At 53.9% G+C, this 12,393-nt stretch overlaps 5 protein-coding genes across 5 annotated transcripts; 2 read left to right on the forward strand and 3 right to left on the reverse strand.

Annotated features, from left to right (window-relative positions):
* Positions 1-1,265: 1,265 nt before the first annotated feature.
* On the reverse strand, positions 1,266-2,772 carry CKM354_000810300 (GPI-anchor transamidase GPI18; the record flags this gene model as incomplete). Its single annotated transcript, XM_044803471.1, has 2 exons — positions 1,266-2,353; positions 2,412-2,772. 2 exons carry the CDS (start codon positions 2,770-2,772, stop codon positions 1,266-1,268), a joined length of 1,449 nt encoding a protein of 482 aa, XP_044659406.1.
* A 903-nt stretch (positions 2,773-3,675) lies between these two features.
* Positions 3,676-5,562, forward strand: CKM354_000810400 (uncharacterized protein; the record flags this gene model as incomplete). Its single annotated transcript, XM_044803472.1, has 1 exon — positions 3,676-5,562. The coding sequence occupies one exon, from the start codon at positions 3,676-3,678 to the stop codon at positions 5,560-5,562; it is 1,887 nt and encodes a 628-aa protein (XP_044659407.1).
* An 850-nt stretch (positions 5,563-6,412) lies between these two features.
* On the reverse strand, positions 6,413-7,959 carry CKM354_000810500 (uncharacterized protein; the record flags this gene model as incomplete). The annotated part of the gene is made up of 2 exons (XM_044803473.1): positions 6,413-7,807; positions 7,861-7,959. The coding sequence occupies 2 exons, from the start codon at positions 7,957-7,959 to the stop codon at positions 6,413-6,415; spliced, it is 1,494 nt and encodes a 497-aa protein (XP_044659408.1).
* Positions 7,960-8,451: 492 nt separating this feature from the next.
* Positions 8,452-10,576, forward strand: CKM354_000810600 (uncharacterized protein; the record flags this gene model as incomplete). The annotated part of the gene is made up of 3 exons (XM_044803474.1): positions 8,452-8,613; positions 8,724-9,921; positions 10,101-10,576. 3 exons carry the CDS (start codon positions 8,452-8,454, stop codon positions 10,574-10,576), a joined length of 1,836 nt encoding a protein of 611 aa, XP_044659409.1.
* A 647-nt stretch (positions 10,577-11,223) lies between these two features.
* Positions 11,224-11,742, reverse strand: CKM354_000810700 (uncharacterized protein; the record flags this gene model as incomplete). Its single annotated transcript, XM_044803475.1, has 3 exons — positions 11,224-11,585; positions 11,650-11,680; positions 11,728-11,742. The coding sequence occupies 3 exons, from the start codon at positions 11,740-11,742 to the stop codon at positions 11,224-11,226; spliced, it is 408 nt and encodes a 135-aa protein (XP_044659410.1).
* Positions 11,743-12,393: the final 651 nt, after the last annotated feature.

A 12,393-nucleotide genomic window follows, 5' to 3' on the forward strand; every position in this document is an offset into this window, starting at 1 on the left:
GGCTGTGGGTGGGCGTCCGCAGCATCGGTGTTGAACTGATACCACGCCCACCGCTCGCCGCCCGGTGGTCGCAGTGCTGACCCACGAGTATGAGAGAGTTTGCGGAACTTAGCTCCGTCATGTCTAGTCAGTCAAGGTCGCTCTGCCACTGCGTGTGCTCGTCATGGTCGGACGCGTGCTGATGCCTCTGGCGCGGTGGAAGGCGAGTGCTCGAGCGGTCCGGCGAGAGAGAGATCGCGCTGGAAGTCTTGGAGGAAGTGCGAGAGGTCGCATCTCTCGAGGTCAACGGATATATAGATGTCGACGGCACATCCGGCAGCACACGGCTGAATCGGTCGCGGTTCCCTATGGACCTCACTCGCTCTTGCTTGGTTGCGTCCTTGGCGGTTTTTCCGGCGCGAGATCACAATTTTCCGTGCTTGCAGCTTCCGGGTGTGTTCTGGCATCCATATCCAGCACTGCACAGGGCCGGCCGAGTGGTAGAAACGGATCCTGCTGGTGACTGATGCGGCTGGCCCTTATATACCTCTCAGGAGCAGCGGGGTGCCGGCCTTTGCTCATTATGCAGCCCTAACGCGTTCGTGGGCCTTGATTGCCTCTTACCCGTGGGACTGTGCAAAAGCCTCCCACAGCTCGATTCGAAACCTGTTGTCAGTTCTATGCTCGCTTATGCATTCGGCACACCCAAATTTCCAAGCCGGGGAAATGACCAGCAACAGGCTGTTTCGATACTGTGCAACGCTTATGCAAACTGTCCCGCGGAATGAGGTCTGCGCAGCGATTTCGTTGTATGTTCCCTCGCAGCATTGCAGTCCTCGATGTTGATGAAGCCAGCAAAGATGGATCAAGCGAGTCATGTGATACCAGATCTGGAACGTCACTGTGTGCCAAGTTGGTTGTTCTACCAACCACAGCTCTGCAAATTAACGCATTCGGACGAAGCGCCTTTTAGCGGCAGATAATTGATAAATTCCACATGCCATGAGGAACGAACTTCGACTCTTATCGATGGCATCTACTGTATGAAGGGGTATGCTTCGCAAGGCATCGCCAGATGGCCTGCAGCAGTCGCTTCGCAGTCGACAGAACTCCCACCAAGACGAGATCCACGCAGATTTCCAGCCTTGCTACGTCGATGGCATATCCCATTGCTGCAATACCGTGACGTTTCTTTCTCTCTCCGACACGAACAATGTGCAAAGTCAAGACTGGGATGAATCCGGCTAGGAGTGATGCAATTTATGCATTGGTATTGCCTGCTTACACTACGCGGGCGGCATGAAACTAGCATATAGCCCACCTTGAACCATAGCATACATGACGCTCAGTCTCACAAGACTCTGTGCATGCCCTCGAATGAATCGCACAGCGCTACTGTCGACTTTCATGGTTTCCTTGTCATCCTGAATGATGATGGCCAATACAACATACCATACTGGATAACCAGAAGAGATGCGGTTGATTATTTGAACATGAAAGCTCGTCAAGGCCAGCAATGCAAGCACAAGCTGCGGCAGAGCGAGACGGCTCATGATGAACCGAAATAGGCCATCGCCATTCGATTGTCCTTGCGCACGATCTTCTTTGGCACTTCTGGGTGGCTCAACGAGACTGTCGATTCCTGTCTTGCTCAACGCCGCGTACCCCGTACATACGAGGACCACCAGCATAGGAACTGTGAGAGCGAACAGAGGTGCGTTGGAAAGAGTCCAGTACTTGAGAAATCCAACTCCCCAATAGTGAGATTGCACGAACGAGTAAATGCTGGGGAATGTGCTGTGACACCAGGGTCTGTCGTTGCCGTTGGTGCAGTACTCCAGGTAAGCAAAAACCTGGGGCAGCGCATAACCAACGCCGACAAACAGTCCAGCAGCAAGGGTACTCAACAGACCATTCAGTCTGACCCACTCGCGTTGTCGCAACATTCGGCCAAAGTGTGGCACAAAGGCCAGCGCGTCCCAGGCGAACAACAATCCACTGAACAAGCCATTGCTGCGGATCATGGTCGATCCGCCGATTGCGAATCCAGATGCCAGAGTCCACAAAGCCGACACGATAGGCGCCGTGTGGACAAGTCTTTTAGCTTCCACATAACATAAAAGACCAGCGAAGTGAGCCATGGCGAACGGAGCTTCGCCGTATGGTGCTGATAGAAATAGGCCTGCGGGAGAAAGAACGTGAAGACATGCTGCCGTGGAGGCAATTCGTCCTTTCTTCTGTTGGTCCAAGGGTATGATTTTGTAAGTGAGCTGGAACAGCAGTATCACCGCAATGAGATGAGAGAGATGAGAGAAGAAGATGCCAGCCAGAGCGTGGGTGGCAATGCTTGGTTCATGAGCAGTAGGAAACAATACTGAGAGTAATACTTAGCTTGCATCTTGGAGGACGGGGCGTAAACATTTGTCACGCACCTCCAGCAAAGGTTGATGTGAGTCTGGTCAGAAAGGGACTGAAGGCCCATTGCTGTTCAAAGACTTGGCCATTTGCGGATGCACTTGCGAAATACAGGCCATCCCAGCGCGTCAATGTTATTGCCAGATGGTCCAGCCACGAGTGGGCGGCACTTCCCTTTGGGTGGAGGAGCAGCTGGGTAGACGTGTCATAGCCGGGACCTGGGCTTGCAGCGGCTATTAGCACGAGGAGTAATTTCCAGAGGCAGAAGCATGTAATCAGTTGGGTGATCTTGCTCGTTGGCGTATCTGATTTTGTGTAGCTTGTCCGTCCAGCAGCAGCAGCAGCAGTAGGCCCGGCATTGTCAACGGCGCGGTCCATGACAGGAGACGGAGGCAAATCTGCTCCGCGCGGTAGTGGTGAAGGGAGCGCGGGTTGCGCGGGTCGTGTCGCGCAGTTTCACTACTATCGACGGGCGCAGGCAGCTGCATATACGATCCGGAGAGCGAAGCGATTGAGACGCTTGATACGCAGGAGGATTGGGCTGACGCGTCGTGTCGCGTTTGGAAGGGCGCCGTCGTTGATGAAAGCTGTTGGTGAACGGTGGACGGGTGAAGGATTGGCCAGCCTTGCCCACCAGGAGGAAAAAGGGGCGTGCTGACGGACCAGAGACCAATTCGCCAGGCTGCGAAGGAATGGGGTGCGAGGGCGGCGGTGTGGCAGGAGAGATGTGCAGAGAGGGGTGGAAGAGCGGCGATCCGTGGTGCCGGGACGCGTGCAAAAATGCACGCCAGTTCAAAGTGTATGCAGTCAGTAATCATGATTACATGTGCAATGCTTGGCCGAGGGGCCACCTCGTTAGGCTGTTCCAGAGCGCGCGACAGGCGTTTCCACGCGTGTCAGACAAAGAAGGCTGAAAGCAGACGTTTGGCGGGCTGAAAGATACAGCCTCGCCCAATTCTCAGCCATCGTCTCCCTCATCAGCGCTGCGCAGCGCATCAGGCGGCCGCAGAGGATTGCAGATTGATTGCAGGTCGCAGTGCTAAGCACCAGTCGGCTATCGGGGACTCGTGCAGCGACGGTCTGACTTGACCCATTCAGGCCATTCAGGATTCGGCCACTCCGGCACTCGCACATCCGCTGCCAACAACACGAGAGGAGCACTACCACCACTCAGCTCCGACTCCTCCTCCGCCTGTCTGCCACCGCCGTTCTCATGTCTCTTCCTCCTCACCACACCACCCTCGACGCTCGCTACTTCTCCACACCCTCTATGGACCGACAATGGCTGCGGCAACGACGGATCCGCGCCCTACCGGCCTGACATCATCACCACAACAAACAGAACCTTCCATAGCGCAGGCGCGATGGCCCTCCTTGCCTACCAACCTCATCAGCCTGCTCAACCCCTTTGCTCAGGCGAGCACGAATAGCAATGCCAACGGCGACGACACCCAGAGTGACCCCGCGAAAACGGCGGCCCAGCAGTCGCAGCGCAATGAGTCCGAGCTCTCCACCCTGAAACGGCCAGTCCTATCCACTATGCAATATAATGGCATGTCTGGCTCGACGCCCCCTTCGCCCACCAGGAGCAGCACCTCCGTCATGTTCGCCGAGCCAGACACGAGGAGCACAAGCGACGATGGGTCACGAGACGGCAGTGTGAGCGATTTCAAGCGGGCACGCAAGAGCACGAGACCGAAGACGCGTTACAGCATATGCCATCCAGTGCCGGAGTCGAAGGTCAAACAGAAGCTGCATCGACAGCCGCGATCGCTTCTACAGTTGCACAGGCTGCAACCCAACGCGCGGCCTCTGCCAGCACTAGAAGTGATACCCTCCGCGAACTTCAGCGTCCGCCTGACCCGCGCCATTACCAAAGTGTTCCAGGCGAAGCACGGATTCTGCGTGAATGACCTTGTCGTCCTCAAGGCTGAGAAGTATGGGACACAGGATGAAGAAGCTGAGGCTCGAGATGTCATCGGTTTGATCTGCAAAGGGAGTCGGGAGGAACAAAAAACGGGAAATGGCAAGATGCTCATTCACATGGCTTCTGGTCAGCAGTGGGAGGCCTACACCACCTCAAACGGTGCCTACGAGTGCTGCATGACCGACGAGCATGGCCTCAAGGAGGTCGTACGATGGGTCCCGAAGAAAAACAAAGATGGCAAAGGGGTCGCATCCGATGGCACACGCAAGTTCAACTTCAGCACCATTTCACCCCACAGTCGCCGTCATCCCGTCATTGCATCCTTGCAAAAGACTGGCCTCGAGATCAACGACTCGTATAAGATTCCTGAGCCCACGATCAAAACTCCACTGAGCACTCCCCAGTTGAGTGCAACCGTCCTTGAAGACGCATTCGATGAAGATGCAGGTGATCGGGGTCAATCCGTTGTCACTGACGATGCTACTCGACAAATTATCACTCTGACTGCTATCTGGGTGGCAATGCGCGAGGGCTGGTCGCCAAACTTCAGATACGATGACAAGCGTGACTCACTACCAACAGAGCCTCCTAATTCTCCAGGCAGGTTTATTGTCAGTCCTGTGCTCAGCCCTCCTGGATCTCCAGCACCCTTTGCTCCGCTCGAGAAGCGCGCGAGCATCAGAAGCTTCGGCTCCGGGATCGTCCATCGAGCAAGTCACTTGGGCCGAAGTAATCGCAACAGCGTATCTTCAGTTCGAGGGGATTCGGATGTCGAATCTCCCGCTCCCAGTAGAAGCGCGAGCATTACCTTGGCACCTACCGGACGGACCAGAGCAGATTCTTCCTCGACTGTTCTTGTACATCGTGCAGCCAGCAATCGACGGAAGAGGACAGAAGCATTGCGCGAAGACTCTCTCGAAGACCTCACAGCATCGGGTTCAACAGCTGCGCACACGCCAAGGAAGCCTCAGTCATCACCTCTCGCCAGGAAGTCGGTTGGCGATGGACAGTCATCAGAAAGCGACATGCTCAAGCGTCACAACGATTCTTCACCTCCTCCGACAACAGGAGGGTCACGATCAGGTACATCTGAAGATAAAGCTGGTAACCGCACCTCCACCAATACGGAGGGAACAACAAGCACGAGACGGGCGAATCATCCTCCCGTACTAGAGATGCGAGCGCAGCCGAAACGAAGAGGTTGGAGGCGGTTGCTACTTTGTGGGTCAAGTAAAGCGTAGCAAGAGTGACTCTTACCAAGCCAGCATTTGGGCAGCGCACTGGATGCCTCTCTACGCTCATTGTACATAACACCTGATGGAAACGGCCTATCAAACAAAAGTGAAGGGAGGAAGGGAAGACAGATTAACTATAATTATCTTGTACATAGCTGGACTATCAAGCTGTCACCACCACCGGCACGATTTGACCTTTGTTTCTTGCCACATCATACGTGACTCGTTTCTGTGAAGTTCGTATCGCAGCACTCTTGCGAAGCTTAGGACATAGGCGAAGCTTTGCCAGAGTTGCTTGGATGCTTGAGCCTTGGCGACATGGCTGGGGAGCCTGGTGGTTGACGAACAAGCTAGAAGGTAACAACTAGCCAGGCGTAGAGCTGCTCATGACTCTACGCAAAGATGCTGCAGCTTTCCCAATTGTTCGTAAACTTGGTTGTGGTCGTGCTGTTCCCATTGCTTTGGTGGCGGCCTTTGCGACGAGAGGAAGCTTGTTGGCGGCATCGATCGCTCGGTATTTGACGTTCGATCTCAAGGCCTGAGATGGTGTTTCAACAAGGCATCGGGCATTCCCTGTTTGGGCGTTGTCGAAATCCCTTGTGAGTATCGGGAAAGGTGACTGCCCTCCATCTGCGGGCATCTTTGCAGCATGTTCCCGGCTTTCTTCGTCTCTGGCGCACGACTTTGAGCATTTTTGAATATAGGCAAGTGTTGACGTGGGATCAGACCTCGCGACGAGATCTCTTCTTCACCGTCCGGCTCGGCGCAGATCGTTCCATGCGAACAATCATATCCGTATAATATGCCGGAGCGGGACGGCGTTGGATAAAAAGACAATTGACAACTTCTCCCCACTTCAGACATGCCAGATCCCAGGGACGTGCTTTTTCCAGAGGCCGTCTGGATCGTATCGATTCTTGACTTCCCTCAACATGCCCTGTGTATATGGTGAGAGTCCGGCAAAAGGATCCTGATCGGTGGAGGCGTATGCCGGGTAGATGAACTTGTGCAGAGCACGCAAGCTAGACAGCTCTTGTTGCATCGCGGATCGTAATTTACGCGCTTCTTGCTCAAAGTAGTCATCTCGTTGCCTGTCGCTCCAAGAGAACTCGATGGATACGAGAAGTAAGGGGCCATCTGCGTAGTGAAGACCAAAGATATTGGTCTGTGAAGAGCATGCTTGGAGATGAGGCACCGTGATTGGCTCATAAGTCGTGATAACTTGGGCTTTGCCATCGAAAACCAACTTCGCGGTATACGCTTTGATGATGTCGTGGAGGATCTGCATGTTCTGTACAGAAGACTTGGCGGTCAGAGTGAACTTCAAGCGACGCAGACCCGGCGTCTTGTACTTTGCGTTCTCCTCTGTGATGTCCACAAGTGTTGCGGCGCGGAGACTGTTGCTGCGCGAGGGTATGTTCATGAACATATCCAGAGCCCCATTCTGCCTTCGAGGTTCGGTGTTCAGTAAATGTGCCCTATATCGCCAGTCCTTCTTGCCTGGGAGCCGGCCAAAAGAGAGGTACGCAGACTGCGCTGGATCTTTGTTGGCATTGTCAGCCGTTGCTTGCAATGCTTCGAACAGCAATGGAGCCTGATCTGCTGCATGGGTCGTGATGCCACCAAACATCTTCCGGTTCTTGATAGTCGGAAGCTTGACCTCGGTCACGATACCGAACGCCCCTAAAGATCCTTTTGCGCCCCACCAGAGATCTTCGTTCCAGTGCTCGTTTGCCCACAGAATTTGGCCTTGCGGAGTCACAAGGCCCAGTTCATGCATGCCGTCGCATGTCCAGCCATGCTCGTTCGCGAGCCAAGAGATACCGCCGGCAAGAGCGTGGCCTCCCACATGGTCGTCAGCTATTCTACTACCTGCCACTGTCAGATTGTGCTTTGCGAGCGTTCTGTAAACATCGCCCCAGCGGGCGCCAACTCCGATAGCAACAGCTTGACCGTCGTCGACCAAGTATGTGTGATTCAGTCGGGACATATCGATGGTGATGCCATCCTGAACGTTGGAAGCGCCAGTGTTGGAAGACCGACCACCGGAAGTAACTGCGATGGTGACATTGTAGGGGAGCAGGATATCGGCCAGTGCTTCTTGGATCTCTCGCGAGCCCATTGGGTAGAAGCGGCAGTCTGGTTGAAGGAAGGCTTGCTGTGCTGACCAATATGCACTCTGACTCTCGTTGTACTGCTTATCGTTGATCTTGGCGACGGAATCCGGGAAGGTAGCGGCGAGAAGCTGGCACTGCCCGAGTCATCAGCCCCGTGCTTTGACAAGGCGCTGCTGGATCACATTACCGCCGTCGGCGCTTGCAAAGGTTGTTGCTTAACCTGTGACAAGAGTTGCGCTGCCACGAGTGGCGCCGCGAAGAGCAGCGGGAAACCCGCAGTCAGCATTGCTGTAGTCAGTGCAGGTAGGTTGGTGGACGAGAGGTGAACGAAGGGTGAAGTCGAGAGCAGAGATGAAGATAGCAGGGATTACAGCAGTCCGTCACTTGATGCCTGTCCTGTGCTGTGCTGCCGTGAATGCGCAATCGTCTTCACATTCGCGATAGCTGTGTGACGTGCGGCCTGCTGCTGCTGTTTCGTGCCTGCGTGAAGACGGCTGTGAACCTACCGTATGGAACCAGGGCTACGGTATGGGCGAAGCGGTGTTAAGACGTGCTCGTAGGCAGTACACGCGGCCATTGCGCGGTGCACAGTGAGCGCGCAGGATGGAATCTTCGCGCGGCCGCTGGTGTGGACAGGCATTGTGTCGTTGTCAAGGGTCCGGCCCGGGACATCTCCGGCCGATGCTTCCCCAAGAAATGCGTGCCGCAATTGACTTTCCTAGCTTGTACATGCTCTTTCCAGTGCACCACCGCGACAATCGCGGTCCACGACATCGGCATGGAAGACTTCAACATCGATTGGAGCAATCCCATGGCCATGTTCGCCGCCGCCGCACCGATGCAGTCCTATCCTGCTGAAGAAGTCGACGATGGCGAGGATAACTTCTACGCTACCGATAACAACAGTACCACCAATGTCAATGGACACTCAGAACCTGGCGTGAGTATCTTGCATTTCCCTCAACACACTACCGATTCAGCGCGCTACTCGATTATAAATACGGGCGGGAGGGGCGGGCACGTATCCGTGGATGGACTGACTTCCAACAGGCCGTGGAGCAGAAGCCAACAGAGGCAATCTCGCAGTCGGATGCAGCCAAAAAGCTCGAGAACCAGAAACGCGCCGAGATCTTGCGTGCCAAATTGGTGGCCATGCGCCAGAATACACCAGCAAAAGCGTCGCCGGCAGCGGCCTTAGCGCCTGTCAACGCCGCTTCTACCAACACTCCCACTAAGTCATCGTCAAAGTTGTCTCCTACTCCTATCCCACAATCGCAGCAGCAGACGCAAGAAGAGTCACAACAGCAAAAGGTCGACTCGGACTTGGAGGAATTGTTAGCAGCCGGCAAAGCACAGGCCGATGCCCACATCGCAGCAACAAAGCAGAAGGAGTTGAAGACGGGTGGGGCTGAGGGCAAGGACCAACATGAGACCTCGTTGGACAATGGAAGTGGCCGGCACTCGGCGACGGCCAGAGTTGAGGCTACTGAGCAACTCGCAGGGCACCACACCACTGGGTCTTCACCATCTACAGTCCCGCCGACTAACCTCGCAGGTTCTTACTACACTGACCTTGCAGCATGGCTTGACATGACTGGCTACCATGACGTGGAATACCGCAACTCAAAGCTTCGCACTTACAAGGAGAGGAGAGCCTTAGAGGCAGAGGCCGCTCGCATTGCAGAGAAGCTCGAAAAGCTGCGCGAAGCCGAACAGGCTGAGATGCAGCAGATGCGGATCGGTACTCCAAACGTCAAACGTCCCGACATGGCACCTCCTCCGCTACCCCATTTCCTGCCAAATGGCCAGGCCACTCCCCAGCAGGTCAACGGTAGCAAGCGTGCACGGTCGCCTGAGACTACACTGGCGGAAAAGCGCCAGCGAGAAGAGAATGGCTTCCGCATTCGTGGCGCCAAGGATTCGCCTCAATCGCGTTCAGGCAGTGCTCGTCGCGGTCGTCGTTCTCCAAGTCCAGGGTACGAGCGTCGCGTCGCATACCCAGATGCGCGGAGACGTTCGTCGATAGATGACAGAGCTTCCTTGTCGAGTCACAGCCGCGATCCATCTCTGGAACGTCGTGCGCAATACTATCGTCGCGATGACGACCAGCAGCCTCGTTACGATCACTACAATCCTCGCGATGTGCGATCCTCCGGCGCGTTCAACGCACCACGCCCAGGTAGAGCAGCTGGTCGTGAGGTCGCATCGAGCTATCGGCCGAGCGCAGGACTGGAACTTCAGAAAGGCGGTCAGTCCAAATTTCATCCCCGCTGATATCTCACATTCATTGCACGAAGTTGGGATATGCATTGGCAAAAGAACTTGATATGCAGCGTTGAATGCTGCAGCTTGCGATTACCTTACCGAGTTCCTCTCACCGTTCCTTCCTTTGTCAGAGCGAGATCTGTCTCCTAACACTGTCCCCAGGTGTAAGATATTTCATCTTGAAGTCCTGGAATCACCAGAACGTAGGAGAAGCTCAACGAACGAACATTTGGGCCACTCAAGAGAAGAACGAAGAGATGCTAACACATGCTTTCAAAACGGCCCGACATGTCATCTTGCTCTTCTCTGTAAACAAGAGCATGGCTTTCCAAGGCTACGCACTGATGACTTGCGCGCCTGACCCAAGGATCCAAAAGCCTGCTTTCACTGCCAAATTGAACTGGGCGACATCGCCAGCATTCACGCTGAGGTGGCTCGCTAAGACACCCATACACTTCAAACTGGTAGGTCACATCAAGAACACTCTCAACTTCGACGAGGATAAGGGCGAACCACACGCCGTTCTGGTGGGTAAAGATGGGCAAGAAGTCAATGCGGACGCCGGCAGGGCCGTTGTGCGGATACTCGACGATGCCGAAGTTGGCGGCCAAAATGGCAATGGCAGGCGACTGTCATAATACCTTGTAAAAATCATTGGGAAACAGCTCGGTAGAGCCAAAACGTAATTGACGGAATGGGCAAGAATTGTAACATGCATTCTTTCAAATAAAACAAAAAATTGTAATATGCATTCTTCTTTTCTCCGGTCGTCCGCTATCTCTTGGTCATCGTAACGCAGACGAAATGCCCCAAATCCACGCACTGAGTGCCTTCGAAGAGATCAATTCCATCAGGATTCCCCTTGTCTTTACAATTCATCTCCCTCAGGTTACAACCCAACACATCTTCTCGATCTTTCCACTGAATACCTCAGTAAAGGTTCACTTCGCGCAGAGCGGCCACTCTCTGGAATCTGTCTCTAAAAGACCCCGATGGAGACAGCCCATCAAGTTTCGGCCTTCGTGTCCTGGGCAATCACAGGATCAGAACCATCCCGCTTCGATATCCACTTATCAGTGCCTCCGAATGAATGTCGTGGAGAGCAACCTCATCTGCGGAAAGTTCGCAATGCCAAGAGAAAATTTCTCCCAGAGTGATGCCTTCCTTTCGATGGACTTGGAGCATGTCGTCGTCATCTCAACGAGATAAAATCTCAACCATCAGATTTCTTCATCTTCAAGAATTTGCAGCAAAATCTCTTCTCTATTTTTATCTTCATTTCACTTTACTTCTTCCCGAAGAGCGTTTTGACTGCGTCGGAGATGGACATGTCGTTGAAGAGCCATTGGTTACTGTGTCGACCAACATCGGAGAATTGTACAGTTTGAGCCTTGGGTTTCTTGGGCTTGTAAGTTTTGTTCTTGTTCTTGTTGGATTGAGTTTGCGATGAGGTGGTGGATTTCCAGGTGAGTTTTGATGAGGTAGAGGCTGCGGTGGTGTCGGAGCCAAAGGTGTCGGCGCGATTTGGAGATTTCATCAGCGCTTTGGAGGAGAGCTTTGCGGATGTGGTTGTAGGTGACGTCTTGTTGATTGATTGATTGATGAACGATTGATCGGCTTGATATGGATTGTTGATCGTTGTTGTGGCTGGTGATCTGTGGAGATCTGTCTAGATGGGGGGCTGATGCCTATTTATGTTCTCTCAACATACCTGTTATCTGCGCCATTCGTTTGGTCTTGTCCTACGCAAATAGCTTGTCCGGGAGGAACCAAGGACTCCGAGACCCACTAATTCTATCCACATGTCCTCGTTCAGGCCGTTGCAGCCACGCAATCCGTGGCTAGTGACGCATTCGTGGCTAGTAATTGGCCGCTATAAACCTCTTCGGGGCCGCTTCGTCACATGTACAGCAGGGGTCTTGCGCTATGCATGCTGAAGACCGGTCAGGCAGACAGAATTGCTTCCTTGGCCCAAGGTTTCGGAGACGCTATCAGTGTTGATACCAATCACGAGTTCAGACTTGCAGAAGCCAAGTGGAACAGTCATTCTTGAGGGTTGCCGTTAGCCGGTGCGAAAGATTCTTGGAGCTCTTGGGAACGACGTAGTTGCTGCAGAGCAATTGCGTATGTCTCTGCCCGGAGATACAGAGTGATATGTTATTACAGCGAGAGCACATTCCATCATTGGAGTATCATGAGGGTGAGCGCTAACGTGACTTGATCTACCGCTTCCGATTTCGCGCAAGTTGGAGCAGTAGAGTATGATATTTTGGTGACAGGACGGAAGTTGGTCGTGGATGATGCCAAGATTTCTTCGGAAAGACCAAACGAGAGCCGAGCGAACCGCACTAGCCGATGGCTTGGCCCGTGCTCATGACCCTACTGGCTGACGACTACAGTCCATCAAAGTGAATGAAAATTACGTCGTGTGTTCGACCTGGAGTTTTGGAGGCTT

This window comes from Cercospora kikuchii, assembly GCF_019650295.1.
Source record: "Cercospora kikuchii DNA, contig_00005, whole genome shotgun sequence".
NCBI lineage: Eukaryota > Fungi > Ascomycota > Dothideomycetes > Mycosphaerellales > Mycosphaerellaceae > Cercospora > Cercospora kikuchii.